The sequence below is a fragment of the Tyto alba genome, unplaced genomic scaffold (assembly GCF_018691265.1).
Source record: "Tyto alba isolate M040663 unplaced genomic scaffold, T.alba_DEE_v4.0 Super-Scaffold_41, whole genome shotgun sequence".
NCBI lineage: Eukaryota > Metazoa > Chordata > Aves > Strigiformes > Tytonidae > Tyto > Tyto alba.
This window is the reverse complement of record NW_024881317.1, coordinates 1914708-1942459: the sequence shown is the minus strand read 5'-3', so window position 1 is coordinate 1942459 and position 27752 is coordinate 1914708. Positions and strand designations below refer to the sequence as shown.

Genomic DNA, 27752 nt, shown 5'->3' with positions numbered 1-27752 from the left:
ATGTTCTTGTCCCTGCTTCATCTCCGCCCAGAAACCACCACCGATGGATGCGGCTTTCTGGCCCGCTTTGCTACCCGCTCCGTTCTCTAGACCAGTCGATCCCTTCTGCTCTCTGAGCTGGCAGAAGCTACAGGTGATGTCCTCGCAGGGGTGGGAAATTCCGTGGAAACGTTCCCTTCTGGGTGCTTGTGTCTTCTGACACGGGGGAGTCCCTGTGCCTCAGCCCGCCGGCTTTGCAGGCTCCTGCAGATCTACCGAAGCGCTGCGTCTTTGGCCCCTGCTATGGGAGATGTCACTCTAGCAGCCAGCCAAGAACAGGCTCTCCGGGATGCTGAATTCCTCACCAAGCACAGCGAGAGGCAGTCCTTGCCCTGAATAGTCGCTATTCTGAGGATAGGATCCGGGAGAGAGAACTGGGCCAGTACACGCTTGGTCCCAGGTCAAACCCAGCCATGCAGGTAGATAGAAAAAGCTGGTACTTTATGGTTAAACCTGCTGTGATTTGACATATCTGGTCCCATCGCTGCAGGTGCTGCATGGAAGAGACGAGGAGGCTTCAATTCCGGAGGAGAGCGTGTCTCAGAGCGAGGGTTGACTTTGCTGCAGCTTTGGGACACTGGGGAGATGCTTTCTAGACACGCGTGCTCAGCCTCCCGGTCACTGCTGTTTCGAGCACTTCAGCACTTCACTTTCCTTTAAAGGGTTACCTCCTGTGGTCAAAACACCTCCTAAAGTTGCAGGAGTGAAACCAGAGATGCAGCAGCCAGGTGACACTTAAATAGCCTCTTGCAGGGTCTTTTCACCCGTCTGTGTGTTCTGTGTCTCCATGGATCAGTGCGAGCGTTTGAAGCTTTCCGATTTTTTTTAGCCCGCTCTCGAGCCTTAGAAGTGAGCGATGAGGGGGAAGCCTGCTGCATGGGGCAGCCCCCGAGGAGGGCTCTGACACCTTCCGTGCCTGTGAATTAACAATGTTTTGGGAGTCGGCAATAGAGTATTGGCCTGAGGATTCCTTGCTGCTATTCCTGGCTGTGGGAGCAGAAATCAGCCTTGTGGATAGCTAGCACAGATAATTAGAACAGCATTTAGTTTGGCTTGTCCTTGGAGGCAGGAGCTCTAGATGTAAAATCCTCCAGTACTGGGGAGTGATGAAATCTTATACACGCTGAGGTCACTGGAGGGGGACACGGGGTCAGTCCGGGGTAGTTTGGGTTACTCAGCACTTTGTGTTTCCAGGCGTCCTGGGAAGATAGGACAGCTCCAGAGCTGAGATTTATATTTGTCCTTTTGGAGGTCTGACTTGTGTTCCCATTAAACGTGTGAACGGGCAAGAATTTCCGCGTGAGTATGTGCCCTCAGTTAATTACAAGAGCTGTAAATGGCACGGACACATCGGCAGCAATGGGAGAACTAGCTGGGGTGAGAGCTGTGGTGCGCTGTTTTACAGCCAAGTTCTTATTTTCCAGAACTGCAGGGCTTGCGCCTCTCCAGCCAGCTAGGGATGAGTTGCCAGCCAGGCTTTTCTGATTTAACGTTTGCACTGTGGCCAACTGATCCAGCTTGCCTTCGAACAAAGAGAGCACCTGCAGCGGAGGAAGGCATGGGACATCCCAGCTGATTCAGGGGCGTAAGAAGGGTCTCGGTTCGGTGATGTTTTACACTGGAGTTACTGCAGACGGAGGCTGGGGCTCTGCCGAACGGCTCTCGGCCGTGGTGGGGTGGAAATGGGTGCAGATGCAATCAGGGAGGCCCCCAGGTATCCAACGGGCAGCGATGGGGCTGTGCAGAGCTGGGTCAGAGGATGCTCTTCCTGGGGCTCCACTCCTGCTGCCAGGAAAGCCTTACCACTGTCACCGAGGGCTAGGGAAGCGGGGAGCAGGATGCCAGTTTCCGTTTTGTTCTGAAAAGGTGCCCCAGTGCTCAGAGGTGCCATGGTTTGTGCAGGAAAAGCTCTGTGCTGATGGATCTGGTGCACCACGGAGACCTTCAGTGCTGCAAAGCGGTGACGTGCCATTTCTAATATTGCCTAATAAACTGCTGCATTGTCTTCTCCCTCCCCCCCTTTAAAAAATGGCATCAAAATTGCATGTTAAGCGGAGAGTGAGCTTCCCTTAAAGCAGCCTGTAGCCATCAGTAATATTTATTTTCTCTATTTGTTTTAAGCCTGTGAAGACTGTGGTTTCCTCCATACTGTCCTGATGGAGCCCTGACCAGCAAGCGTGCAATGCCCCTAGCCCTAATGTGCCATTAATGATAGGTTAATGTACAGTATAATGTTTTTTGGACTATGGGTTCATTACACTTCTGAGTGCAAGGTCCTTCTGCAGAGCGCCCAAGGTCCCATTGCATTATATCATGCAATAAAAATACCCTTTTCATATCACACGCTAATAAACTGTATTTGAAATGCTGTCTAAGGGCACTGCTATTGTCTTGATAGGCTGTGCCTGCAACAGTTGGGATCTTTTTGTTACGGTTTTTGTTATGCTGAATTCAAATTTTTAAATGAAATGCATAATTTGTCTGTGCTTCTTTGTAATAAATGGAGCACAGTCCTTTAGCTGCACAGTCTGGGAGGATTCCTGTAAAAAAAGGACATTAAAAGGATGGCACTGTTGCAACCAGCAGCACTGCTGCTTATATCCTGATGTACCTTGCGTAAGCATAAGGGCTTTTACTGCCATTTCTAATTTGTGCGGTGGTGTGGCTCCGTCTGGCTGTCGTGTAGTCGTTAACACAAGACCTTGGTCCCTCTGATGGTGTCCCTCTTTCCTCTTCTGGATTCATTTTGCTGCCACCAAAGCAGCAGGAGATGCCGAGGTGGTGCCGCGGGGGCGCGTGGCTGCGCTGCTGGCGGCGAGCACAGTGTCCCCCCCCTCCCCGTCCCCTGTCCCCCCCCCCAGCCTGGCTGCAGCACGGGCAGCAAAGCCACGGCGCTGCTCACCTCCCTGTGCATCCGCTGCTGAGGCTGCAGCCACCCCTGAGCTCTCACGGGGATGCAGGCTGGCGTTCCCAGGTTCCTCCCCTTAACCTTCAAGTCCTCCTCTCCAAGCTGGCTCAGGTGTCCCTGGGCAATTCCAGCCAGGGCAGTGCAGCGAGCAAGCGCTGACGTCCTCCAGGAGAGCTCGGAGCAAGTCGTGCTGCCCCCCACCCCAATCAACCTCTCACTGCCCCCGGAGGGAAAAAATACAAAGAGATGACGTTGTGGGGTAGATCTGGATGCGCGGTCGGAAAAAGAGCACTATCGCTGAGCACCGTTTGAGATTAAGGTGCCTGGCTGCGTCCTCCCTCTCTGCCTCATGTTCTCTGCCCCAGGAAACACCACCCTGTCATTTTTGCAGATTTACCAGGAAATTGGTGACTGACCAGTATTTCACGTTGGGAATGTACTTGGTCGCCGTCCTGGCTAAGGTCGGTAGCTGCCTGTTTCGTGGACCTTTTAAACCAGTCTCAATAAACACTCACTTCCTTTGTCCCTGGAAAATCCTCTGAAATCACAGAAACATTGCTTAAGGGGTGTTATTTATTGTCTGCCTGTCTTTCGGCAGTGTTTAGGAGCCTCGGTGTGGGTCTAAACCTCCTTGGTGCCGTCCAAACACAAACGTTTTGTAGTCGGTGGCAGAGGAACCTATTTATGGGAGAGACTTTTGTGAAGCTTTGGTCTTCCCTGGCGTTCTGCGTGCGAGGCAATGCCAACTGTTCCATATGCATTAGACCAGTTAGCTGAAAGGATTTGGGTAGCCCAGATTTGGGGCTGTGGGGGATGCACAGGCCTCGTATTAGGGCTGTGTCCCAGGGGGACTGCCATCTCCCCTGGACACTTCACCCCCTCTCCTACCAGCAAGGCCAGCAAGCAGATCTGGAGCAGAGCTGCCTGTGGGCGCTCGGTGCTGGAAAAGGCCCGTGGGTCTGCAGTCCTGCCGAAGATGCGATGTAAAGTCTGTTACAGGAAGCTCTGGATGGGTTATTATCAGGAACGCAGATTTCTCAGGCTGGAGAAGAAGGCCACGAAAGCCAATTGCTGAATTTTAAGGGTAGGTAGAATTATAGAACTTTTACCCTCGAATAATGGCAATTTAATTGACTGGGCTAAATGATTGATGGTTTGTGAGCAATGAGTTTGAATTACCAGGGCTGTGTGTTCAGGGGGGCGCTGCCCTTTTAATTTCATGTCAGATATTTAAATCATTTACATCACCCTCTGCGAGGCGCTCCCCTTTGAAAGAGTTAACCTGTCTGGTGGGACACTGCAACTTGAGAAATGTACCCTTTATCAAGAGAACGAGATGAGACAAGTTCATTTAAAAAGCCTGGTTTGTCATTGTTTATCTAATTTTCAGAGTTGACACACAAAATTAGGCTGGCTGACACTCACTCTGGGGCTAGCCCTGGCCCCGTCCTGCCTGACCTTTTCGGCTCCAAGGTGCTGGGCGCTCGCCGGCGGCTGCTCCCCCTCGGCTGCAGGAGTTGCTGTGCAGCCGTGCATCCAGCCAAGCCAAACCCCCGGCCGGGGTAAGGCAGGCCACTACCTGCCTGGCACGGCAAAACAGTTTGGTGGTGTCTTTTCAGCCTCTTTTCTGCTGCTTGGGTCTGCTGGATGTCCCCATCGCCGGGTGTTTTTAAGGCTGAGTTGGCAAGGAGGTGGTCACTGCTTTGTAATAAACGTGTGTAGAAGTCTGAGCAAATATGAAATACGAGGGGATGGGACTGGCTCTGTCGTGGGGACATCCCGCGGTGCCTTCGGGCTCTCCTCATCAGCATCTTTCCTTGGTGGTGTGCTTCCCCCCGCGATTACGCCTGTCGGTGTTCCGGTGAGCTCTTGCACGTTCCTGAGACTCAGGTGTTGGCTGAACCATCACTGGTAGGGCACGAGCAGTCTCCCATCGCAGTGATTTTACTGAGGAAGCTTTAATATCAATCCCTCCTTTGCCAATTCACAGCGGACGTAAATGCCAGTGTAAAAGAGCTGTTCTCTCTGCTGACGTTGGCATGCCGTTGGAGCGGGGTGCGGCTCAGCACCCCGGCTCTGCTGCTGCCCAGAGGGGTGCGAGTGCAGGACTGGTCTGTGCTGGAGGCCAGCTAACTTCCCCACAGCAAAAAAAAAAAAAAAAAAAAAAAAAAAGGACGGTTTGGATGCTGCAAAAAAAGGTATGTGTGCCACACCAAGCAGAGAGCATAATCTTTACAGGGCGGTGAGAAACCGGCCACTGCAACAGAAAATGCATTTCAGGCTTCCCCACGTGTAACTTTTTTCAGTGTTACCTTGCAAAGCACAATAAATCAATACGGGAATATTTAAGTACAGCGGGTTGCTTGTGGTTGGTTTAGAACTTATTGCTCACTGTTGAAGTCAGGCCTGGGACTTTTATTTGTGGCTGAGACACTCAGTGACCAGAATTTATTAATAGTGTCCAAGCTGTTGTGACTTTCATGTTTTTTCTTTCTTGAGGTGGCGGTTTATCCCAGCCCCATCCTGCAGCCTGGGCACGCGCTAGACCAGGAGTGGTGCAGCTGCATTTCTCCTTTAGCAGTTTTGATTTTTACCTCTTTTTTTTTTTTTTTTTTTTTTTTCTTTTTTTCCCCCTGTTCCTTCCTTCCCTCCCTCCCTAACCTCCCTGCCCCTTCTCTCCACTCTCTATTCAAAAGGTATCTCCAGTTTAAGGCAGTGGTTTCTGAGGTGTGTGTGTGTTTCAGCCTGAGGGAACTAATGGTTGCAGTGCTCTGGATGCCTGAAAAAGGGGGAATGGGGGGACTAGATGCTGAATAGTGGCAGAATGCAGAGAACCCATCAGGGTGACTTCGTGAAGAAGTTGTTTAAAAAGTTGCTGAAGAGCAGAGGAAACTGCTGCTGGCGCAACTGCAGCGGCTGGAGACTTTGGAGGAAATCTTCAGTGTTTTCCCAGAGACATTTCTGGATGCTGAGCCAACCGTGAGTCCCTCTTACGTAGTTTGTACTGCATTTTCACTCCCACTGTTGCTGCAAGCAGGCCAAGGGCAAGCTTGATGGACTCGTGCACTGTCCACCGTTCTGTGTTGCTCTGTGATGTGTGTTTTTGTTGCAGGTGCAGGTGTGACTGCAGCAGGCAGGGTGCTGCTGAGCCAGGTTTTGCGAGGTCAGGTATTAGAAGCTGCAAAGTGGTTTTGGGGTAGACTCAGCCATGGACGTTGAACGTCCTTGGGCCACTTGTGACCTCTTTGCTTGCAGTGCCCGACCTGAGCATGCCGTGGGCTGTCCACCAAGATTTGCAAAGGCGGGTCCCACTGACACTGTGGTCTTAGCTTTGGTGGAAATCTCTGTTCTCCCATTCCCTGTTTCAAAACAAACAAAAAACCAACCAACCAAGCAAAACTGAAAAGCAACAAACAGATTCTGAAAAACGGCTTCTAGTAAAAACATCCCTTCAGCCAGAGAAAAATCCTCACTCGAGCAGTAGAGTCTGAAAACACAGGAAATCTAAAGGGTAGTTTCAAGTTAAACTTATTCCTAGGGAGAAAAGTGAGTGTGTAAAACCCCAGGCTTCAGTGGAATAACCTCACAAAACAAAGCAAATCGGGTGAACAGCATGGCTAGCTGACGTTTTCAACCTTGCGTAGCCTGCAGTTTCCTTCTGCACATTGTGAGTAGCTTAAATGCAAGGATATACTGGGTGTGAGATGTCTTCCTCTGCGGGGAGTCTCTCCGTCGTAAAGGAGATTCATGGGAGAAGCGGACTGGCTTTAATAGCTGTTTTTTAATTGCCCCAATGCATCTGCTCTTCCTTGTCTGTGGGATCTTGATTGTTTTTCCCTAGTTCTCACTAGTGTCCTTGACTGTTGTTTTGTTTAAGAGGCGAAACAGCTACTTCTAGGCTATCTTGCTTATAATAAGCATCTACCTTACTCTTGCACCTTTTGCACCCAAAAGTACCAAAGTGCTGGGCAAAACACGCTTGCACTGATTCTCACAGCAGCCTCGGGAGAGAGCGGAATCATTTATTCCCTTTTTAACTATGAGGCTGAGGGAGATTGAGCAGCTTTGTGAAGGTCACGCTGGAAAGTATGTGACAGCTTGGGAATAAGTGCCAGGTCTCCTGTCTCTGGGTTCCCAACCGTGCCCTCTCCTGAACTGTTTTCGTAAGTAGGAACCAGGTAAAATCAGGATTATTTCCAATTGAATTTGTTTAGTGAAACAGTGAAACCCAAACATACGTGGGATGTCTGGAGTAGGAGACAAAAAAAAGAGGCTGCTGTCTGTCTTTAGTGTTGTTCCTGATGTTAGACATTCAAGACCAAAGCTCAAGATTTTTAGTAGCCAGGTGTTGGAAGGAAAAAGACATTGTCCATATGCTCAGTGCCGCAAGCATCTGTGTACTTAAATGCATCATTTTAAGATCATCCATCTTCTCTTTGGTGGCACTGAACTGTGCTGCCATCCTCAAAGCTCTCGAATGGACTCTCGTACCTCTGGATACGTTGTTCCTCCTTGGTGTGGACCATTTTCCAAGCAACAGCTGAGTGCGAGCACTCAGGATGGGAAATTCAGAGCTCTCTGACAAATTTAAAGTTGCTGTCTACAGCTCGGAATGGCTGAAAGGAAGCAATTTGCTTCAAAATATTGAATATTGGGGGAAACCATCTATTTCTGTAGCAGTTACAAAGAGCAAACCCAGAAAGGTCGATTACAGTGGCAGGTAGCAGCTGCCCACAATTTCAAAGGCCTGGAGATAAAATTAAGGGCTTGCAGCCCGAGCCTGGTGGGAAGCACTGACAAATCTGAGAAGGGGAAGGCGAGTTCTTTGAACTGACTTTGCTTTGGAAACCTGTAATCACACGAGAGTCGCGCGGCGGCCTCCATCTCACAGGAGTCGGGTGATCTTGATGTCTGCAAATTTGAGCATCTCGGTGGTTGGTTTCTGTAGGATGTGACTATCCACACATATGTGGGCTTTCACACAAAAAGAGTTTTGCGTAGAAAAAACGCATGAGCTTTCTTCAGACTGCAACTGTGCCCTTTTCTGTTGTAGCTTCGCTCTAGTCACTGTGGTGTCTTTTAGATTCTGTGGGCTTTTGGCGTGTTTTTTGTTGTTTTTTTGTTTTTTTTTTTCCCCCCGCTGTTGCAAATTTGAGTTACAGACTGAGCAAGCTGAAGCTTTCTTTGGGGGAAAAAGCAGGGCAGCCGTCGGGTTGGAGCCTGCAGTGTGAACGTAAGGCGTTCCTAAAGAAATCCCAGAAGGAGGGGGAGCCTGCCAGCCTGGCCTGCTCATGCTGATACTGGTGAGGAAAACCCACGGCTGCAGCTTCTCCCTGCCCAGGCTGAAATACCGACTGTGGCTGCGATAGAGCATCGCGGGGCGCTGGGTGGAGGGAACACGTGTTGGGGTGTGAGCGGTCCTAGTGCGCCTTGCACACCCGGTCACCAGCACCGTGCTCTGCCTGTGGCGTGGTCCTTGCACTAGCAGATGGTAACAGACCTCCCCATCGCCGGTTGTTACACGGTTACCCCAGCAGCTGCTGAAATTATTGAGGTGCTCGCTGGTGATCGGCGGGGAGGTTTGTTGGGAGGTGGCTGGGGTACGGTTGTTCAGATGGAATTATCTGCTCTCCACCAAGGTCTGGCCAGTCTTGTAAGTGTGCTTCACACCATAACCCTGTGCAGCCTCTTGCGCTCTGATAAATGGATGGAGGGAAGTTTCATTTAAGTAGTTCCAAAGTAAAATCTGCTTTAAGCTGAGAGGTGGAGCCACTCAATGTCCTGACTGGTGCAGCTGTGTCTCCTACCACCTCCCTCCCAGCTCTTTATTAGCTTACAGGCAAACTTGCTTCTCGTTTATTCCCCACCTTGAGGGTCTCTCCCTCACCTTTTTTCAACCTTACCCCTTCCTCTTAATGCACCTCTTGTCTCAAGCCTGTGGGCTTTACCACCTCAACTCTCGCTAGTTTAATTGTGGGAATTAGTCCTTTGAGGTGAATGGAGAGGAGAGCTGGCTCCCAGCTATTGACAAGTTCACCTTTGCGTGTTTATTAGCTTTGTCTTGCCTCTTACTATGGTGTTCCTCCACCTACTCAGAGAAGGAGCCACATTTGCAGTTTTCCCCATCAGAAGAGCACAGCAGAGATTGCAAAGTGCGAAGAAATAACGACCAGGTAACGTGCTAGTTCTGTGGGCTGCAGGAGCCTGTAGCTGCCCGTCTGGGGACCTACTGGCACGGAGATCGCTGCGGGCTGGTTTTCTTCTCTGAGCTTAAAACACCAAGTGGCAAAGCTCATCGGCACCGCAGCAGAGCGGCAGCATCTTTCTTGCCGCTGGACCAGGACCCTTTTTTGAGCTGAGGTGTTGGGTGCCAAGGTGGGGGAATGATTTGAGCTGGGCTCTGCTCCGTGCGTGCAGGCCCGGGTTGTGATGCCTCTTCCCTTGCGTTGCCCCTTCCTTGTGTTGCCTTTCCCAAAAGCCTGGGGAGGTGCTGCGAAGAAACTCGGGCCCAGGGCTCTCAGGCAGCTTTCAGGGCAGCTGAAGCTGGCGTGGCGAAATAAAAACGCTCGAGACATTTGTAAGCTCTTCGTGGCGTAGCCTGTGTGTCGTGTTCTGCTCGTGGTGGACCTCGCGCTCAACTGAGTCACGCCAGCAGAGTATTCCTTCTGTCTGTCTGCTGCGAGGTTAACTGGGAAAGCAACCGAGCTGGTCTCGGTTAAGACCTGAAGAAGGGCTCTCCGCATCTCAGGCTTCTCCCCAAAAAGTTCTAGCTGAGATTTCCAGCCATCCCAAAGAGTTGAAGCAACAGCATCTCGCTCTTCCTCCATAATTCTTGTAGATAATGGCATATTTTATTCCTGTGGCTCCCGCATTTGCTGGCCCTGGCCCGCAGAGTGTTTTATGGCTTGGAGCTGATGCCGCCGAGGATTTATTGTGCTCTATTTAGCCCAGCGCTGCTTCACTGCTCCTCTCGGTGTCATCCCAACCCAGCCGACGACCAGGCTTCCCGGGCCCCCCGACAGACCCGCGCCCGCTCCCCCTGTGTCGGGCTGCGCACGCCGGTGATTCCCACACGGACGTCACCCTCCCCGGAGGCTCCCCGGCAGATCTCCTCCGATTCCTGTCAGGCGTTGTTTGCAAGAGCCATGAAGTTTAGTGTTGCAAAAACTGAGCTGCTTTTGAGTGATTTGGAGTAGAGGTTTTCATCATCTGTGATGGTTTCTCCTGGCGATTGCTTTCTTTCAGTCATTTATGTAATTGCGGTACTCGGTTTCCTGTGGATTTTTATACTTCATTTGAGATTCATCTGAAGATGGCATGTTCCCATCTCTAGGAATGTGGCCAGATTGAGACATGAACTGCCTAAGCTGGCTGCTGAAACTGCAGGCCATATTTTTGTTTCATCCTGAGATGCCGTTCTGATTTTTCGAGGTGTCTAAGACACAATCTTCCAGTGCCTGCGGTAGCCAAAAATATTCACAGTCGAGAATATTTTAGTTACCCCTCCTGCCATCATACTTAAGTCCCACAGCAGCTTCTCATGAAGACCTGTTCCAGTTACACAGAGGTGATATTTTCCTTTCTATATCAACCAATGACTCCAAATGACACGGACTTGGAGTGTATGTGCATAAGCAAATCCCTCTCCTTATGGATGCTGTGAGTACTGCAGAGCCCAGCGCCTGGTCCTGCTGCATCTGCCGGCGCAGCGCTCAGTGACCCAGTAACAAACGGAATTTAGCACTAAATTTTAGGTTTTTTCCTAGGTAATTTGCGGAACCATCCATTTAAGGGATGCCTGTGCACGGGGCAAGGCATAAGGTTTCCACTGATAAAAGTCACTTACACAAATGTAAGTGAACGTGGCGTGCGTGCAGCTGCGTGTTTTCGTATGCCCAGTGGCACCGTTCAGTCCCTGCCCTGCAAAGCAGTTCAGGTGTGAACACAAACTGCCCTTACACCTTCCCTTCGACAGAGGGGAGTATTAGGTTCAGACACATGAAAGAGGTGCACGGAGGGGGCTGTTAGAGAGAGAAACTTGAAAATTAAGAGATCACCAACCTTTACAAGAAGTCTAGTAGATGAGTGTTTTTGTCAGGATATCTTTTGGCCAAAATATCATTTAGAAGTTGAACAGCCTGGCAGGCCATCCTGGAAGGGAGCTGGTTCAAAACACAAGGAGCTAATTGAACATAAAAAAAAAAAAAAAAAAAAAAAAAAAAACCTAAAAATCAGTGTTTTCAAGGAGTGCTAGGCTAAAGCCTCAGCAAAGAGTCAGGGTTCCCCCAGCCCTCCCACCTCTGTATGAACAGTGTACGTGGATAATACGGATCCAAGACAAACTCCACTGGTTTGAATCACTGTTTTATTGCGTCTTTATGACTGTAACTGCAGGATGTTCCAATGTATTTTTTCAAAAAAAAAAAAAAAAAAAATTTAAATCCCCCCAAACCTTTTTGGGTCTCCGCTGGAAGGGTTGCATTTCCCTTGGCTAACTCTGCCTCTCCCGCTTTCCAGGGCCACCCGTTCATCGTGCAGTACAACGATGGGAATGCAGAAGTCGTGTCCATGTGGGTGTGCAGGATGCTTGAGGAACGGCGATCGACCCAAGGAGCCCAGTGAGCCGGGCTGGCTCACCGCAAAGCGCCAGGCAGGGGCCCCTCCTGGACTAGCAGCACCAGCCCCGCGCTTCGGACTCGCAGTCTCTCTGGATCGTCTTCTCCTACAAATATTTTCTAGAAACGTCAGCAAAATCTTTCAGGATATTTGTTGCTGCCTTTCCCTCACCGCCACATTAAGGATTTTTCTTCCCACGTTTCTTTTGTTGCTGAGCAATTTCATGTCCTCAGATTATCTTCAGTTAAACTGTACATGGCCTTAAAGCAAGTATTTTATATCTATATTTTTTTGTTATTGAATGTATTGTATATTTCCTGGATCCAGAGTATTTTTTAACTGTTAGTCTTTTGCTATTGTACAAATGACATGCTGAGTGTTCCGAGGGTGTCGTAAGGAGTCGTTGACTGTCTTTGAGCGCAGACGCCCACGAAATGCTGGTTTTAAATGTAAAACAAAAGCAAGCAAACAAAAAAGATGGATCTGGACTTGCCCATCCTGCGAGGAGGCGAGGGGTAGCCCTTCCAGAGGAAAAGCGTGGCAGGCAGATAGATCAGCATCAGTTTGGTTATCATCACAGCAGTTTGTGGCTTTCTTGGAAGCGTTTTGCCTTCCGCAGCTCTGCTGTGATCACTGATTTTCTGACTCCGGAGTCGCTGCACGATGGGTGCAGCCGGGTCGAGCAAAGGCTCCCAGGTGTGCTGCTACCGTGAAGGAAAGAAGGACTGCAGTGTCTCTGCTGTGTGTTTCTTACTCCTGCAATTCCCGTGTATGCTTCCACAAGAGTCTGACACAGATTTAATCAGTCCTTGTGTTAAGAAGCTTATTAAAAAGAAAAAAAAAAATCAGAAGAGAGGAGGACGGTGAAAGGCAGGGTTGGGGTGTGTGATGTGGGTGGGGGTGGAGGTTGGGGCTTTTGTTTGCTTGTCTTTGCATTAGAAATAAACTTTTGCTAAAAAAACAAAAAAGCTCAGGTAGTTTATTATATACCAGCAGCTTAAAAAAAAAAAAAAAAAAAAAAATTTGGTGAAAAATTCCTCCTGAACCACTGCAAATCCTAAATGTTACTCTGGAAGCAGCCTGGAAAAGACTTTGTTTCCTTCCTTGGAGGGATCGTTTGTCTTCTTTTGAAGTATAGAGGTTGCAGGCATGAACTTATAGACTAAAGTTTGTCTTAATTGCTCTGATGTCACAACCTCCCTGGCAGATAACAGTACAATGAATGAGTCAACGGCCCCCATACCTCCAGGTCCTTTTTCTAAAGTGAGACAAATTTCTTCCCTGTGAGCCAACCAGACTATAGGCAGCTCTTCCATTTATTTATCTCTAACAGTTTGCATTAGCTTTCTCCGGATAAAAAGTCTCTCCCTTGGATTTAGTTAAAAAGTCAGTAAAACCAAGGCTTTTCCTCTCGCTTTCCCTGGCAGGGAGGTCGGGAGGGGAAGACGTCACCCTGAAAATCTGCGCGGGATGCCAGCTGATGGAAACGTGAAAAATCTCCTGGCTAACGGGCTGACAGTGTTATAATTCACTGGCGTGCGTATTAACCTTGCTGTCTTCATCAGTATACTTAATCAAGCCAGCGATCATGGGAGAGGTTTGGGGCCTCTGTCATCTTTCCGTCCCCAAGTCCTTGAGTTTGGTGGGGATGGGGGACGGGGGGGGGGGAGGATGAGCAGCCGGGGCTCTGCTCCCCACGCAGGGTCAACGCCGTTTTGGGGGGGATTAGGGCTGGATGGGAGAGCGAAGCGAGCAGGTTGGGGAAAACCCAGCTCCGGGGGAAAACCTGCGCCTTGGCCCTGCTCTGCACCCGTGGGTGCCCACAGACCATCCCAATCCAAGCAATTCGGCCCGATTTTCGCCACCACCCGTCAGCACCGACGGGCAAAAGCAAGGAGGTGGGGGGAAGGCAATAAAATCAGGCCAGAATCTGGGCAGGTTTAGCGCTGCTGGGTGCCCCCCACCCGCAGCAGGCAGCTCCCCAGCAGGTCGGCACCCAGGAGAGCCGCTCCTCTCCCTGCAGCAAGTGCGTGCCAACGCGTCCGTGCCGCACGGGGCGTCAGGGCGAGCCTGCTTTGGGGCACCCCGCTGCGATGCAGGGGGGGGGGGGTGTGTGTGTGTGTCCCCAACCACCCCAAACCCAGCTGGCGGGATCCCCTGGGGTGCAACGCTGCAAGCAGGGTGACAAAGAGGGGGGGCTGGCCGTGCTGCGTTTGGGCTGAGGAAATCCTGCCCGGGGCTGCGCGCAGGCGGGGGTGACTTTGAGGGGGCCCCGGGCTCTGCCGCCAGCCTTGCGTGTAACGGCACCCTGGCCCCAAAACCCGCTCCGGGGACGGGAAGCAAACCAGCACCAGGAGGTTTTCCCAGCTGCCAGGCAGGACTGGAAGCGCTGGGTGCTGCCAAGGGGCCCAGCAGCTCTGCTCTCCGTGCTGCGCCGGAGCTGGGGCTGCCTGGGGACGTTGGGCCTCTCTCCTCCTTCCCACTTGCAACTTTTTGGAGTCCGAATCGAGGCAATTCTTGGCTGAAAAGCTTGCAGAAAACGCAGCAATGTTATACCTTACAGCTGAGTCCTGCTCAGAAGTCAGCGTTGGGAGTGGGGGGTGCATAACATTAATTCAGTGGTGGATGCTACAGATGTGCTGAGTGACCCCCCCCAGCCTCTCCAATCCCACTCTTTATCCCACCAGCTTGTTCAGGGACTCCACCAGCAGCCCCACACCAGCCTCACGGCTCTTGTCTCCCCTCCCTGTAACCTCATACTGGTACTGATACGCCCAGTCTCCTATGGGACTGTGTATGCAGGAGCTTGCAGGCTCTGGGAAAAACTGGGTCTGTCCCATCTGTGCCAAAACTTCCAACATTTTCCACTTTCCCCTGCCTGTGATCCTTGCCAGGCGAAGCTCATCCTTCAAGACAAGCCCACGGTCGTTTGCTTTGAAACACAGCATTGAATTAGAAAAGCAGAAAATATTTTGTTTCTTGTATCCTGTGGCCAAATACATCCTCCTGTCAGCTTTCCAAAGACAAAGTGTCAGTCTTTGTTTTCTGACTAACAGCCTGAAAACCTGCGTGTGTGTATGTGTGTGTGTGTGTCTGGCAAAGAAACCAAACCAGGGAGTTGCAGGGGGCTGCAGCTTCGAGGGCTGCGAGGGGTCCCCAACCCGTCCCTCTGCCCGGGCTTAACGTCTGTCAAGCAGGGACGGCAGCAGCCGGCAATATGCTCACGTTAATAACTGAACAATCACTAGGAACAGCTTTTAGGAGCTTCACTGGATCCCTTTGACATCCGCGAGCGTAAGCAAACTGGAGGATTGAATCTGGGAGTGGCGTATGTGTTTTCCTGCCTTGCGGAGCGTTGTGATCTTGCAGGGAAAGTTTACCTGGAGGCATCAATGGAAAAGGGACGGACCGCAGGGACCCTGCACTGCTGTGATGCAGGGGGGCATGTGGGCAATGTCTGAAGCAAAACCTGGGAATTTGGGTTTTAGCTGGGAAAAAAAAAAGAAAAGCAAAATAAAATAAAAGATCCCTAATCCTGCAGGGTACAAATTCTGCTGAGCAAGAGCAAAGGCTTTGGGAGCCGATGGCAGAGGCTCAGCTCACTCGGCTTCGGGCTCCAACTGCTCTGACAGCCCAGGGGGACCATCGGTGTCCAGCCCCACGGGGCTGTACCTGCGACCCCCCCCCCCAGGGAGCCTGCAGCCTCAGCCAGTGAGGAAGAGGAAGGAGGAAGCAGGTCAGGGGACTGCAAAAGCCGAGATGCCCCAAGCTGGGGCTCTGCTCTGGGAGGAGGGGGGGGAATCCCCCTCACAGAGACAAGCCGAGGTGCTCCCCGCAGCACAGGGGGGGCACGACCTCTCCGGGCACTGAATGGGAGCGGGAAATCCGCCTTTGCAGGGGTTTGGAGCAGGCAGCCCCCACGCTGCTCCCCGCGAAGGACTCCGGGGCTTCCCAGCCTCCCAGGGACAAAGCATCTTTGTGCAGAGGCTCTTCCCCCCTGCTCCCCCAAGATGCATAACCGGCAGAGACAAACACGTAAGAGACCCCGCAACACCCCCAGGAGACCCGTCCTCGCTCAGCTGCCCGGAGCCGCCCCACACGGGGCTCGGCATGCTGGCAGGGCTGGGTTATCCACATCACCAGTGACCCCAGCTCTTGGAGGGCTGCAGAACCCCCTCTGGCCTCTCAGCTTCTCCAGAGGGTGCTCCGGAGACTTTCTTCAGCCGTGTGAGGTTATTTGTGGGTGACTCCTGCCCCACGCAGCCCAGTTCCTGCCCCACTGTTGTCCTGGGGCTGCCCTCTGCCCTGCGGGGATGCGGGCAGGGACCAGCCTGAGCCCCAAATTCTGCAGCTTGGGGGGTACCATGTCCCCGCGGTGGGAGCCGGGTCCTGGGGAGCAGAGGGGGGCCCTGGCAAGGAGGGGGAGCCGAGGGCCATCGCATGACAGCAAGGTCCTGAACTATAGCAGTTATTTTAAGGGCAACCCATCTCCAGCCTTTGCTGGGGGACCACTGAGGCTGGTGGGGAGGGGGGGGCTCACAGGCACCATGAGGCACCAATCTGGAGGGATTTGGGGAACATCCTCTGAACTTGCCGGCCTCATCCTGCTCACCAGTGCTGCACCACGGGGCCGCCTGGCCTGGTCTGTGAAAGCCTAATGGGGGGGAAAAAAAAAAAAAAAAAAAAAAAAAAAAAAATCTCTAACTGTATTAATTTGGGGCATATCAAATAAAAAGAAGGTGGTGCTTTCAGAAAAGAAAAGCTCAGAGGTCGGTGCCTTTCCCTGCGGGAAGCTGCGGCGGGAGGGCTGCGGTGCGGCTGCCGAGGAGCTGCGCTGACCCGGGGCTGCTTTACCTTCACTAAAGGGTACGGCCATAAACTACAAGTGTGCACTAAGGACAGGATTTATAGATTGAGCCTTACCGGCTGCTGGAGCGGCTGCTGCTTCGCCGGTACCCCACTGCGGCTGCTCTCGCCGCCGAATCCTGCAGTGAAAGTTCAAGGTTTATAAGTAGCCGGTCAGGCCAGGAGATGTTTAATGGTAAATGGTTGTCTGGGGTTTTTACAGGCAGGAGGAGGAAAACTCTGCGGCCGAGACAGAGCTGCTGGCCGGGCCCCGAACGCAGCCCCGGCCCCGAGGGTCGCGGTGGCCGGCTGTCCCCGGCACGGCACGGCCTGGCAGGACGGAGGCAGCGTTAATTGTTGGCCTCGGCTCATCCCGCTCCGTCTCCGTGAAGGCGCTGCTTTAACCTAATCAATAAAGTCGTGTCTATCGATCCTGCACGCACCGTTCCTGCGTAGCCCGGCCGCCCCGCAGCCGCTCTCCGGCCGGGGGAAATGAGGCAGATTTAGAGCTGGTGGGGATGGGGTGGGGAGGGGAGGGCTGGGAAAGTGCGGGGCATGGGGGGACGGGGGGGGCGGTTAGGGGGGCAGGGGACAAGGTGACAGCAGTGGTGGGGGGGGGGGTTGGATAGTGGGGAACCTGGGGCACAGCAAGGGGTGCACGTTGGGGAGAGCCAGGGTGCGTGTTGTGGGGATGGGAGGGTGTATGGGGGGGGGGGCACGGTGGGTGTGGTGGAGGTCAGAGAAAAGGGGGGACACGGTGGGAGAGCTGGGGTGCGTGGATAGGGGGGCAGTGGGAGAGCTGGGGTGCAGAGATGGGGGGGGCAGCGGGAGAGCTGGGATGCATGGATGGGGGGGCAGTGGGAGAGCTGGGGTGCAGAGACATGGGGGGTACAGTGGGGGAGCTGAGGAGGGGGCAGTGGGAGAGCTGGGGTGCGGAGATGGGGGGGCAGTGGGGGACCCGGGGTGCAGAGAGGGGGGGTGGATGGGGTTGGGGGCCGGGCATGCACATCCAGGGGATTTACAAAGAGCCCCAGGGTGCACCGAGAGGACCCCCGCGGGCTCCCCGGGGGTCGCACGGCAGCACCCCCGGGGGGGGGGGGCCGATCCTGCAGCCCCCCCCACCGTGATGCTGCCCACCCCCACGGGGGCTCAGCACACCGGGTCAGGCGGAGTGTGCCCGGCCTGCAGAGAGCCGCCGCCCGCTCCCTTTGTCAATGTCCAGTAATTAAAATGTCACCGTTTAATTTTCAGGCCTCTCGGAGCAATCTTTTCCTAATAAAGAGTCTAATCGAAACACTCCTTCCCCCCCGCCTCCCCGGGAAGGGCCGCGGAAGAGGCTGTAAAGGCGCAGAGCCGCTGCGGATCGATAGAGAGAAGCCCGGATTGATCGGCCTCTAAAATTAAATTTATTGGGGTCATGGTTTTATATGGTGCTGATACAACTGTTAAATGGGGAACATTCATTTCCAATAGGAGGCGTTTATTAAACTTCCACTGAATTAGACCGCCGTGATTTATGTGGCAATCTCGGCACAGCCCTCCAGGAGAGAGGGGCCTTTCGCGGCCGTCCCCCCCGTGATTATTTATTTATACACCCGTGACACGGCTCCCTAAGTTTTAACCTAAATTATCCGCCGGCCTCGCCTGCCAGTGGCACCGGGACGGGGGCTGGGGGGCCGCTGGGGGGTCCCGTCGGGGAGCACGGCCTTGCCTGCCGCCTCCCCGGCGGCCGGGGGGGCTCCGCCGCGCTCCTCCGCGCCCCTCCGCTCCCCTTCCGCGGCCGCGCAGCCCGGTCCGTCCGGCGGCCCCCGGGGGGGCGCCCGGGGCGGCGGCGGAGCCCGCAAACGTCCCGGCTCTGGCGTGCGGCGATCGTTGAGCGTTAATTAGAAATTCATTACAATTAAAAGCCGCGCGCACACGCCTTAATTACATCTGATTTTTAATTCCGAATCCGTGTTTACACAGTAAGCGAGACGTACCTCCTGATTATCCCCAATACTCTTTATACTGTACTAATTATGTAAATTAAACCTAATTAACTGACAAAAACTGCAGTCAATTCAACTGTTAAAAGATACGGCGGCGGCGAGGAGCGGGGCGCCGGCGGGGGGAGCGGCCGGAGCGGCGGGGCCGGGGCCGGTTCGCACCTCGGGGCTCGGCGCTGCCGCCGTCGGGGCCGGTTCCGCCGCCCGCGGCTCCGGCGGAGCATCGCGGGCACCGGGGCAGCCGCCCGGTCCGGGGGAGGGCACGGCGGAGGGGCCCAGGGGAGAGCCGCACCTTCCAAACTGTGCCCCCCTCCGCCACCCTCACCCCCCCCTCCCCCCGGCACCCCCGACGTGCCGCCGCGGGAGCGGCCCCGGGAACCGGGGGGGGGAAACACACACACACACACACACACACACACACACACACACACACACACACACACCGGCTCGGCCCCCGCCGCCGCCGCCCGTTCCCGGTGCCTCGCAGCCGGTTCCGCAGCCACTGCGGGGATTTAACGCCGTGGGATCCCCCGAAAAGCGGCGGCGAGAGGGGTAGCGGGGCTGGGCGCGTCTCACCGCGCTCCTGCGCCCGCCTAGCCGGAGGATGATGGCGGGGCGGGGGGGGGGGGGGATAAATAATTAAAAGGCGAGGAATAATTACCGGCTCGGGTTGCGATCGTTGCGGGAAGGCCGCGCCGCAAGGCCCGGCCGGCAGCAACCCGCTCCGCGTCCCCGTGTGTCCCCCCACCCACCCACCTCCCTGCGACGGGACGTCCCGGGGGGAGCCGCGGCCGCTTTCCCGCGTGGGAGCGGGGACCGGGGCCGGTTCAACCGCGGCGGCCCGGGGAGCGCGGAGGAGAATGGGTGGCTCCGCACCTGCGTTGCGCTCCGCGGCCGGCTCCGCCGCATCCTCCCGGCGCCGCTGGTGATGGCGGGGAAGGGGACACACACACACACACACACAAAAGTGATAGCTGGGGGCGATCCGCGCCGTTATTAACTTCTGTTTGATCAGTGTAATTGCGCCGATCGCGGCCGGACGCGATGATTAATTACAGTTTAATTAACGTGGCCATGACGAGCGCTGCATGCGGGAACCCAAGCAGGGAAGGGACGCGGCTACGGGCCCCCGCCACTCCGGCAGCACCGGCGGCCACCGGAGCGGGGGGTCCGTGTCCGTGTCACACACCCACCCCCCACCTCCCCCCCATCCCCCTCCGGTGGTCGCCGGTCCTGCCGACGCGGAGTGGGACCCCGTGGGGAACGAAAAAACACGGGCGCGCCCCCCCCCGCCCTCGCTTCCCGGCGATTTCGTTGCCGCCCCGGAGTCCCCCCCTCACCCCCGGGGCCGCTCCCGCATCCGCGCCCCGCCGGCGGAGCCGGGAAGGAGGTTGGGGGGATGCGCGGCAGCATCGCATCCCCGATTTCGATGGGGCCCCTCCGCCACCCCCCCCGGGCTCCTCTTTTCGTTGCCGCCCGCTCCCCACGCAAACTTTCAACGAGCATCGCTCCCCCCCCAAGGGGATACCCACACCGCGGGCGGGGGGGGGGGGGGGCGCGGAGAGGCGCGGAGCAGCGCGGAGCCCCGCGCAGGTGCGGCCCGGGGCTGATCCCCGCTCTTACCTCGGGCAGCCCGGGCGGGTCCCCGCTCGGTGGCGGCCCCCCACGCCCCCCCCCCCCCCCCCCCCCCCCCTTTTCTCTCCCTCCCCGTTCCGCCGTGCCTTAAAGCCGCGCCGTGATTGACTGGAGCGCATCGGTGATTGACGGCCGCGGGGTCCCGGAGGCAGTTAATGTAAATATGCTGGTGCTAAGTGGGTGTGTCTTCCCGTTATTTTAGCTGTCACCGGATCAATGTGCAGCGTCTCCAAGTACGGATCCGGATCCTCCCTCGGTGGCGCGGCTGGTCACTCGCTCTTGTTGCATCTCGCCGGGGCGGGCGGCGGCCCCGAGGCGTCGGTGAAGGGCGCGTCGCTGCCCGCCCGCCCCGCGCCCCGGCGGCTGCCCGCCGTGAAGGGCTCGGTGGGGACGGGGGCCCCCCCCTCCGCGGCTGATGGCGGCCCCGGCGCCGGGCTGCGGGCCCTAGCCCCGAGGAGAGCCTGCACGTCCAGCCGGGCTCCGCCGGCGCGGTGAGTGCGAGCGGGCGGCGGATGGAAGGGATGGGGATGTGGGCGGGGGGGGGGGGGGGAAGGAATTCGGGGCGCGTTTTCGGGAGAATCTCCCCCCGTTATTTTGTGTAACGACCACGGAAGCGGCTTACCGCCGTGAGCCCTCCCCGCTAAGCCAATTTGCCTGCTGCCCTTCTGCCGCTGCGTTCTGCCGGTCCTGCCCGCCCCGGCCCCTAATCCGCCCGCTCCTAATCGCCAACCAGGAGACGCGACAAAGGGGCTACCGGCCAGCCGCGCCCGTCGCCCCCCTACGCCCGCCAACGGGCACCGAGCGGCAAGTTTCGGCCCGCCCGGGCCGGCCCGGGGGTCGCTCCCCCCGCCCCGGCCCCGCCGCCGCGGGACGAGCCGGTCGCATCTCCCGGCGCGTTTTGTTGGATCCCGCCCGGGGCTCGCCGCGACCGGCGGCCCGGCACGGCTCGGCGAGCCGGCACAAAGGGAAGGGACGCGGCATCACCCGGGGCGGGGGGCTGTGTGTGTCGAGGTGTGTGTGTGTGTGTGTTGGGTGGGGGGGTGGGAGATGCCCTTGCCCCGGGGTTCCCGGGGCCGCACCGGCGGCGGTTGCGGCGGGGCTCGGGACCGGCGGCCGCGGCGCGGGGGATGCGCTACGGCTCTGCCAGAGCTCCCCGGCCGGGGAACGGGGTCGTGGGGGGGGGGGGGGGCGGGGGGGGGGGGTCCTGCGGCAGCGCCCGCGGAGAGGCGGGTGGGGGCTGAGGGCCGGGGCCGGCAGCGCCGAGCGGGGAGCGGCCGGGGGCTCCGGGAGCGGCGGGCCGGGCGGCGGCGGCGGGGCCCCGGGAGCGCTTCTAACCCGCTCCTTTCCCCGATTTTTGTTTTTTTTTTTGCAGGGGCGTTTTGGGGGGAATGGAGGCGATCGCCAGTCAGATGGGAAATGGGAGAGATGCAAGCTCCTCCCCAAATTCAAAGCAAGAGCTGCAGCCCTACCAGGGCTCCAATACCCTCAAGCCCAACCAAGTGGGTGAGACCTCTCTGTACGGCGTGCCCATCGTGTCCCTGGTCATCGACGGGCAGGAGCGGCTGTGCCTGGCGCAGATCTCCAACACGCTGCTCAAGAACTACAGCTACAATGAGATCCACAACCGGCGGGTGGCCCTGGGCATCACCTGCGTGCAGTGCACGCCGGTGCAGCTGGAGATCCTGCGGCGGGCCGGGGCCATGCCCATCTCCTCCCGGCGCTGCGGCATGATCACCAAGCGGGAGGCGGAGCGGCTCTGCAAGTCCTTCCTGGGCGAGCACAAGCCGCCCAAGCTGCCCGAGAACTTCGCCTTCGACGTGGTGCACGAGTGCGCCTGGGGCTCCCGGGGCAGCTTCATCCCGGCCCGCTACAACAGCTCCCGCGCCAAGTGCATCAAGTGCAGCTACTGCAGCATGTACTTCTCCCCCAACAAGTTCATCTTCCACTCCCACCGCACCCCGGACTCCAAGTACACCCAGCCCGACGCCGCCAACTTCAACTCCTGGCGCCGCCACCTCAAGCTCAGCGACAAGACGGCCACGGAGGAGCTGTCGCACGCCTGGGAGGATGTCAAGGCCATGTTCAACGGCGGCACCCGCAAGCGGACCTTCTCTTTGCAAGGGGCGGCCGCCGGCGGGCCCGGCGCCGGTTCCCCGGCCGCCAAGGCCGCTCTACACCCGCCACCGCCCGCCGGTCCCGAGCTGGCCCCGGCGCACAAGAGCCTGCGCTGCAGCGGGCAGGAGCCGGCGGGCGAGCGCGGAGCGCTGGGGCTACCGGCGGCGCACGGCGGGGCGGCGGGGGCTCACGGCGGGGCGGGCGGGGTGCGCAGCTACCCGGTGATCCCGGTGCCCAGCAAGGGCTTCGGGATGCTGCAGAAGCTGCCGCCGCCGCTCTTCCCCCACCCGTACGGCTTCCCCGCCGCCGCTTTCGGACTCTGCCCCAAAAAGCAGGAGGACGCGCTGGGCGGCGCGGGGGGCGGCGAGGCGGGCAAAGGCGGCGCGCTGCCCCCCGGCATGTTTTGGGGACCCCCGCACCCCCACCCGCACCAACCGGCCCAGCCGCCCCACCAGCCCGGAGCCGCCAAGGACACCGGGGTCTACCCCTCCTTCCCCGTTTTCTGGCCGGCCGCCGGTAGCCTGCCCGTGCCGCCTTACCCGGCGCAGAGCCAGGCCAAGGCGGCGGCCACGGCCGTGGTGGTGGCGGCGGCGGCGGCGGCGGCGGCGGCGGCGGCCGAACCGCCGGGTTTGTCGGGCCGGCACGGCGAGCTGGAGGGCTCGGAGCCGTCGGGCAGCGGGAGGAGCAGCGCTACCCCCCAGGAAGGCGCCGGGGCGGAGGGCGAGCGCTGCCCCAGCGCCTTGTCGCGGGCGGCGGGCGAGGAGGAGCGCTCCGGGGACGAGGCGCTGCTCGCCCCCCTGCCCCTGCCCAGGAAGGGCAGCTACCTCTCCGCCTTCCGCCCGGTGGTGAAGGACGCCGAGAGCATCGCCAAGCTCTACGGCACCCGGGAGGCGTACGGCGGCGCGGCCCCCCGCGGCCCCGGCTACCTCTCCCCGGACTTCCTCAGCGAGGGCAGCTCCAGCTACCGCTCGCTCTCCCCCGGGGGGGACACGGCCGAGGAGCCCGAGGTGGACGTGGAGTCCAACCGCTTCCCGGAGGACGAGGAGGAGGACGCTGCCGCCGCCGCCGCCGCCGCCGCCGCCCCCCCCGAGGGACGGGACCCGCCGCCCCCCCGGCTGCTGGCCGGTACCGAGGAGCCGCCGCCCGTCGGGGCCGATGGGCCCGAGGAAAAGGCGGGCGAGCCGGCGGCGCAGGAGGGCGGCCAGCCCCCCGACGGTAGCCCCGAGCGGAGCAGCAGCCGGGGCGCCTACGAGGTGAGAGACTCGCGTGGGGGGGGGGAAGCGTGTGTGTGTGTTGGGGGGGGGGGGGGGGGGGGTTGTCCCCGCCGCCCTGACTCGCTCTTTTGTAGGTGTACGCGCCGGAGAGGGGGGAGCACCTGCAGCCGCTGAAGACCACCGCCTCCCTGGGAGCCCCGGCCGCCTACCTCTGCACACCCGAGGCGAAGGGTAAATGGGGCCGGGGGAGGGGGGGTGGGGGGGGCCGGTGCTCATCGAGGGCGCGGCCCCGGGCTCCCCCTCCCACCGCCTTCCCAGCCCCGGGGGGGCTGCCGGACCGCCGCTTTCGTTTTGAGGGATTTCGAGAGGAAAACGAAAGCTAACGGTTTTCGTCCAGGGGAAGGGGTCAGGCCCCCCACCCCACCCCCGGGGCCCGGGGATGCCGCCGTCGGACGGGGCCGGTGCGGCGGGGATGGGCTGGCGGGGCAGAGATCCCGCCAGGAAGCTACTTTCCAATAGCAAAGCGATTAGGATGTCCGCTAAGAAGGTTTTAACGAGGGCTTTGTCCGTAATTATGTAATTAAGGATATAGCAGGGCCATACTTTCATTGCTTACGGTTGAAAATCGGTTTATTAACTTTAAGAGCAAGATAAAGACGACAATCACTCTGCGGCAGAGGATTTAGAGACCAGAAAATCCTATCAGGACCAAAGGAATGTCTCGCATCCCAGCCCTGTAAATACCGACAGAGGTAAGCGCCCGGCCGCGCTCCGCCGCGGCCCCTCCGCGGGACCGTCCGCGCTCGGCGGAGCCCCCCGCGGAGGGGCTGACGGCTCTGTGCCCTCCCCCTCCGTAGGAGAGGACGGCCTCGGCATGGATGTCGCCGGGACGCAGCTGGTAGAAAAGGACATCGAAAATTTGGCCCGAGGTGAGGGGGGGGTGCGCGGCCCGCGGCAGGGCGGGGGGCTGCGGGGGTCGGTGTCCCGGGGAGGGCCGGGGGGGGGGGGGGAGAAGGCTGGCGGGACCCCCCGGCCTCTCCCCGCAGCTCGAGGTATTTGTGTTTTCTGCAGGAGTGATTAACTCCTGTGATTAATGTAACGTAATGCGATTAGCGCCGCGCTGAGCCGCCTCCATATGGAAAAGTGGGGGCTCCCCTCAACCCCGCCATGTATTTTTAAACAGACGAGTTGCAAAAACTGGTCCTGGAACAAATGGAGCTGAGGAAAAAGCTGGAGAGGGACTTCCAGAGCCTGAAAGGTAGCCGCGATCCCCCCCCGGCCTGCGGGGGCTGGGGCGCAGTGCTGACCCCCCCTGCTCCCCGCAGATAACTTCCAGGACCAGATGAAGCGGGAGCTGGCGTACCGGGAGGAGATGGTGCAGCAGCTGCAGATCGTCAGAGGTGAGGCCCAGCCGAGGCCAGACGACCATTATTATTTTTCTTTTTTTTTATATATATATATTTTTTTTTTTTTTTTTAATCGATATTCCTTCACTCGCTCCGATTCGTCTCGGGATTTCCAGCCGCCCCGCAAACGGCTGCGAGGCATCATTACGCGGGAGCGAATGAACCTTCCTTCTCACAGCAATTTCCACCCGGGCTAAATTAAAAACCGGGGCGTAAAATTACCTGGGAAGCCATGCCCGACTTTGCGCGCATCGTGTGTGTCGTCCCCCCCCCGCCACGTCCCTGTCTGTGTGTCCCCCCCACACCCCGCGCTGCGGAGGGGCGCGGTGCCCTTCAGCCCAGCGCATCCCCGACGGGGCGGCCGCTCCCTGGGCCCCCCCGGCGCGTTGTGATGCTCTTTTCCCCCCCCCCTCAAACCCTCCCCCCCTCCCCCTAGATACGCTGTGCAACGAGCTGGACCAGGAGAGGAAAGCGCGCTACGCCATCCAACAGAAGTTGAAAGGTACCGGGGCAGGATTTGGGGGGGGGGGGGGAGCACAGACGTCTAAAAGAGGGGCTGACGCCCCCCCCCCCTTCCCCCCCCCGTGTGTGTGTGTGGGGGGACGGTCGGGGGGTGACCGCTCTGTCACTTCGCAGAAGCCCACGACGCGCTGCATCACTTCTCCTGCAAAATGCTGACCCCGCGGCACTGCACGGGGAACTGCTCCTTCAAGCCGCCGCTGCTGCCCCAGTGAGCCCCCCCACCCCGACGCCCCCTTACCCCCCAAACACTCCCCCCCCCCCCCCCCCCCCCGGACCCCTTCTTTCCCCCGAAGCCATGCGGGCAGAGCCCACACAAGCCATTTCCACGAGGAGACATTTGTACATAGAGGATTCGGAGCCCGGTTTTCCTCGGACTGGCAATACGGCGGGGAGCGGCCCCGGGCCGGCGGGAGGGGGGGAGCCGGGCCCTCCCCCTGCGCCCCCCGGGGCCCCCCGCTCCGCCTCCCCCCTCCCTCCCTGCGTGTCCGCTTCTCCACCCCTTGTCCAGACTGGAAACAAAAGTGGCTATGTGCAATGGATATAAATGTACTGTGATTCTCTTGGTACAGTATTTGTTGGATTTTTATTTATTTATGATGTATATTTATTCTCCCCCCCACCCCCTCGGGCCCCCGTCCTCCCTCACCACCCCCCCTGTAAATTTATGGATGTAACAGCACTTTAACGGGCGGTCCGCGACTCCGGAGGCAGAACAACGCTCGCCCGCTCTGGGGAGAGACCCCTCTGTACGTGATTTTGGTTCTTTAATAAAAACCGACTTTAAGAAGCCGCCTGGTCCGTGGGGCTGTCCCGGGGGAGGGGGGTGTATGTGTGTGGGGGGGTGTCCGTGTGTCCCACACTGGGCACGCGGAGGGAGGGGCTCCCCGGGGCGGGCTGACACCGGGTGTCACGGGGGTGGGGGTGGGCCGTTCTCCTTTTTCCCCCTTTTTTTCCCCCTTTTTCCCCTTCCCCCTCCTCCTCCGCGCCGCAGCCGGGAGCTCATTAATGCCCATTTATATGCTCGTTTCACACATGAAAGTATTACATTAATGAGCTCTGAGAGCGGGTGTGGAGGTGCTCGCACACCTATTAGCCCTAAATACCTGTTTTCAGCCCCAGATTAACCTAGCGCGACATCTCGCGGGGGCTGCAGGGCTGGAACCGTGGCCGGGGGGGGGGGGCGGGGGGGATACACCTTGCACCGGGGTCCTGGGGCGCTTTGGGGACGGGAGGGAGACACACATCCCACCGGGATCTGCCGGGGAGGGGGGCGGACCGGGAGCAGCCCGGGACCAGTGCGGGATGGAGGGGGGGGGATGATGGATGGATTCGGGGGGAACGGGTTGCCCATCCCGGCGCTGCCCACGGTGGGGTTTCTGTGGTGGGAGCCGTCCCCGCGAGTGGAGTTGCGCAGCGCGGCTCTGCCGTTAATTAGTTTCGGGACTCTCATTAAGCGAAGCAGCGGCGGTTCCGCGGCCTGGGTCGCCACCGCGTGGGCGCAGCCGGAGGTGCAGCCACCCCGCATCCCCCCCCCCCCCCCCCCCAATCGTGTGTGTCCCCCCCACTTCGGCTTCTGGGCCCCATTCGGCTTCTTGCCCGGCCGCATCCTGCCAGCACAGAGGGGTCCTGGGCTGCCCAGCAGCTCCCCTCGCCGATGGGCAGCCCCTGCTCCACGCTGGGGTCAGGTCGGGGGGGGTTCCAGAGGTGCTTCCCAGCCTAAATCCTGATTAAACCCTGTCCAGGGGGTTCTCTAGAGGTGCCTCCCAGCCTAAATCCTTATCAAACCCCATGGGTTTTATTTTTATGGGGCAGTGGGTGCCTGACCCTGGGATCAGCTGTGCTGGATCAGGAGCAGCATCCCCCATCACCTGTGGGGGAGGAAGACCACTCAAGCCAAAGCTGGGGCAGGTGGACACGGTTGGCTGGGCTGAAGGTTATAAAACCCTTGGGGTGAAAGCTGAGCTGACTTTTGGGGTTTTTTTTTCCTCATTTCTCAGAGCATCTGGCAAGGCTCTTGTGGCTTGTTTGGGGACAGCCATCCTTCCGAACCGTGTGAGCTGCAGAAGGTGTCTGCACGATGTGACCCTGAGTGGGAGCGGCGAGGTTGGGGCTGCTGGTGGCACCTCTCGTGCAGGTACGTCTAGGGGAAGGAGGGATCATCCTGCTGGGACGTGGAAGGGATGCAGCGACCAGGGAGATGGTGTCAAAGAGGTGAATAAAATGGTAGAGTCAAGGTCTGCAAGGTGAGAGGTGGGTCGCTTTAGGGGATGAAATAATTGGGCCTTTTTTGGGGGCTTGTAGGGGAGCAGCTGAGCGTTTTTTTTTTCTGACACGGCCCTCTGCGCCTCTCCAGTTGGGGTGTTGCTGGCACCTCGAGGGCTGGAGGTGGCCCAGGGTGACTCTGTGGAGGAACCATGGAGGAGCCTGGCCTGGGGACCTGGCCCTGGGGGGAAGCGCTGCCGCGCCT

General features: G+C 58.0%; 2 protein-coding genes across 3 annotated transcripts in view; both read left to right on the top strand.

Moving 5' to 3' along the window:
* Window positions 1-12531, top strand: part of MAP2K5 (mitogen-activated protein kinase kinase 5) — a 139940-nt gene extending 127409 nt beyond the window's left edge. Inside the window, exon 22 of the mRNA XM_042803808.1 lies at window positions 11465-12531. Within this exon, the coding sequence (XP_042659742.1) occupies window positions 11465-11569 (105 nt within the window). The 3' untranslated portion in view covers window positions 11570-12531. The remainder of the gene's footprint in view (window positions 1-11464) is intronic.
* A 153-nt stretch (window positions 12532-12684) lies between these two features.
* On the top strand, window positions 12685-25868 carry SKOR1 (SKI family transcriptional corepressor 1). Of its 2 annotated transcripts, XM_042803806.1 has the most exons (10): window positions 12685-13099; window positions 20231-20519; window positions 21401-23396; window positions 23492-23588; window positions 24002-24109; window positions 24215-24286; window positions 24541-24615; window positions 24683-24757; window positions 25200-25265; window positions 25400-25868. In XM_042803806.1, the coding sequence occupies exons 2-10, from the start codon at window positions 20245-20247 to the stop codon at window positions 25495-25497; spliced, it is 2862 nt and encodes a 953-aa protein (XP_042659740.1). In that variant the 5' UTR covers window positions 12685-13099; window positions 20231-20244; the 3' UTR covers window positions 25498-25868. The 2 variants fall into 2 exon arrangements, with proteins under 2 accessions (XP_042659740.1, XP_042659741.1); XM_042803807.1 differs by lacking the exon at window positions 12685-13099 and having other exon boundaries at window positions 20208-20519.
* Window positions 25869-27752: the final 1884 nt, after the last annotated feature.

Bases quoted from the DNA above. Each gene is read 5' to 3' on its own strand.
- SKOR1 (XM_042803806.1), top strand. From the start codon at position 20,245: ATGTGCAGCGTCTCCAAGTACGGATCCGGATCCTCCCTCGGTGGCGCG. The intron at 23,589-24,001 runs GTAAATGGGGCC...ATTAACTTTAAG, and splicing joins CTGCACACCCGAGGCGAAGG to AGCAAGATAAAGACGACAAT. The intron at 24,110-24,214 runs GTAAGCGCCCGG...CCCCCTCCGTAG, and splicing joins CCCTGTAAATACCGACAGAG to GAGAGGACGGCCTCGGCATG.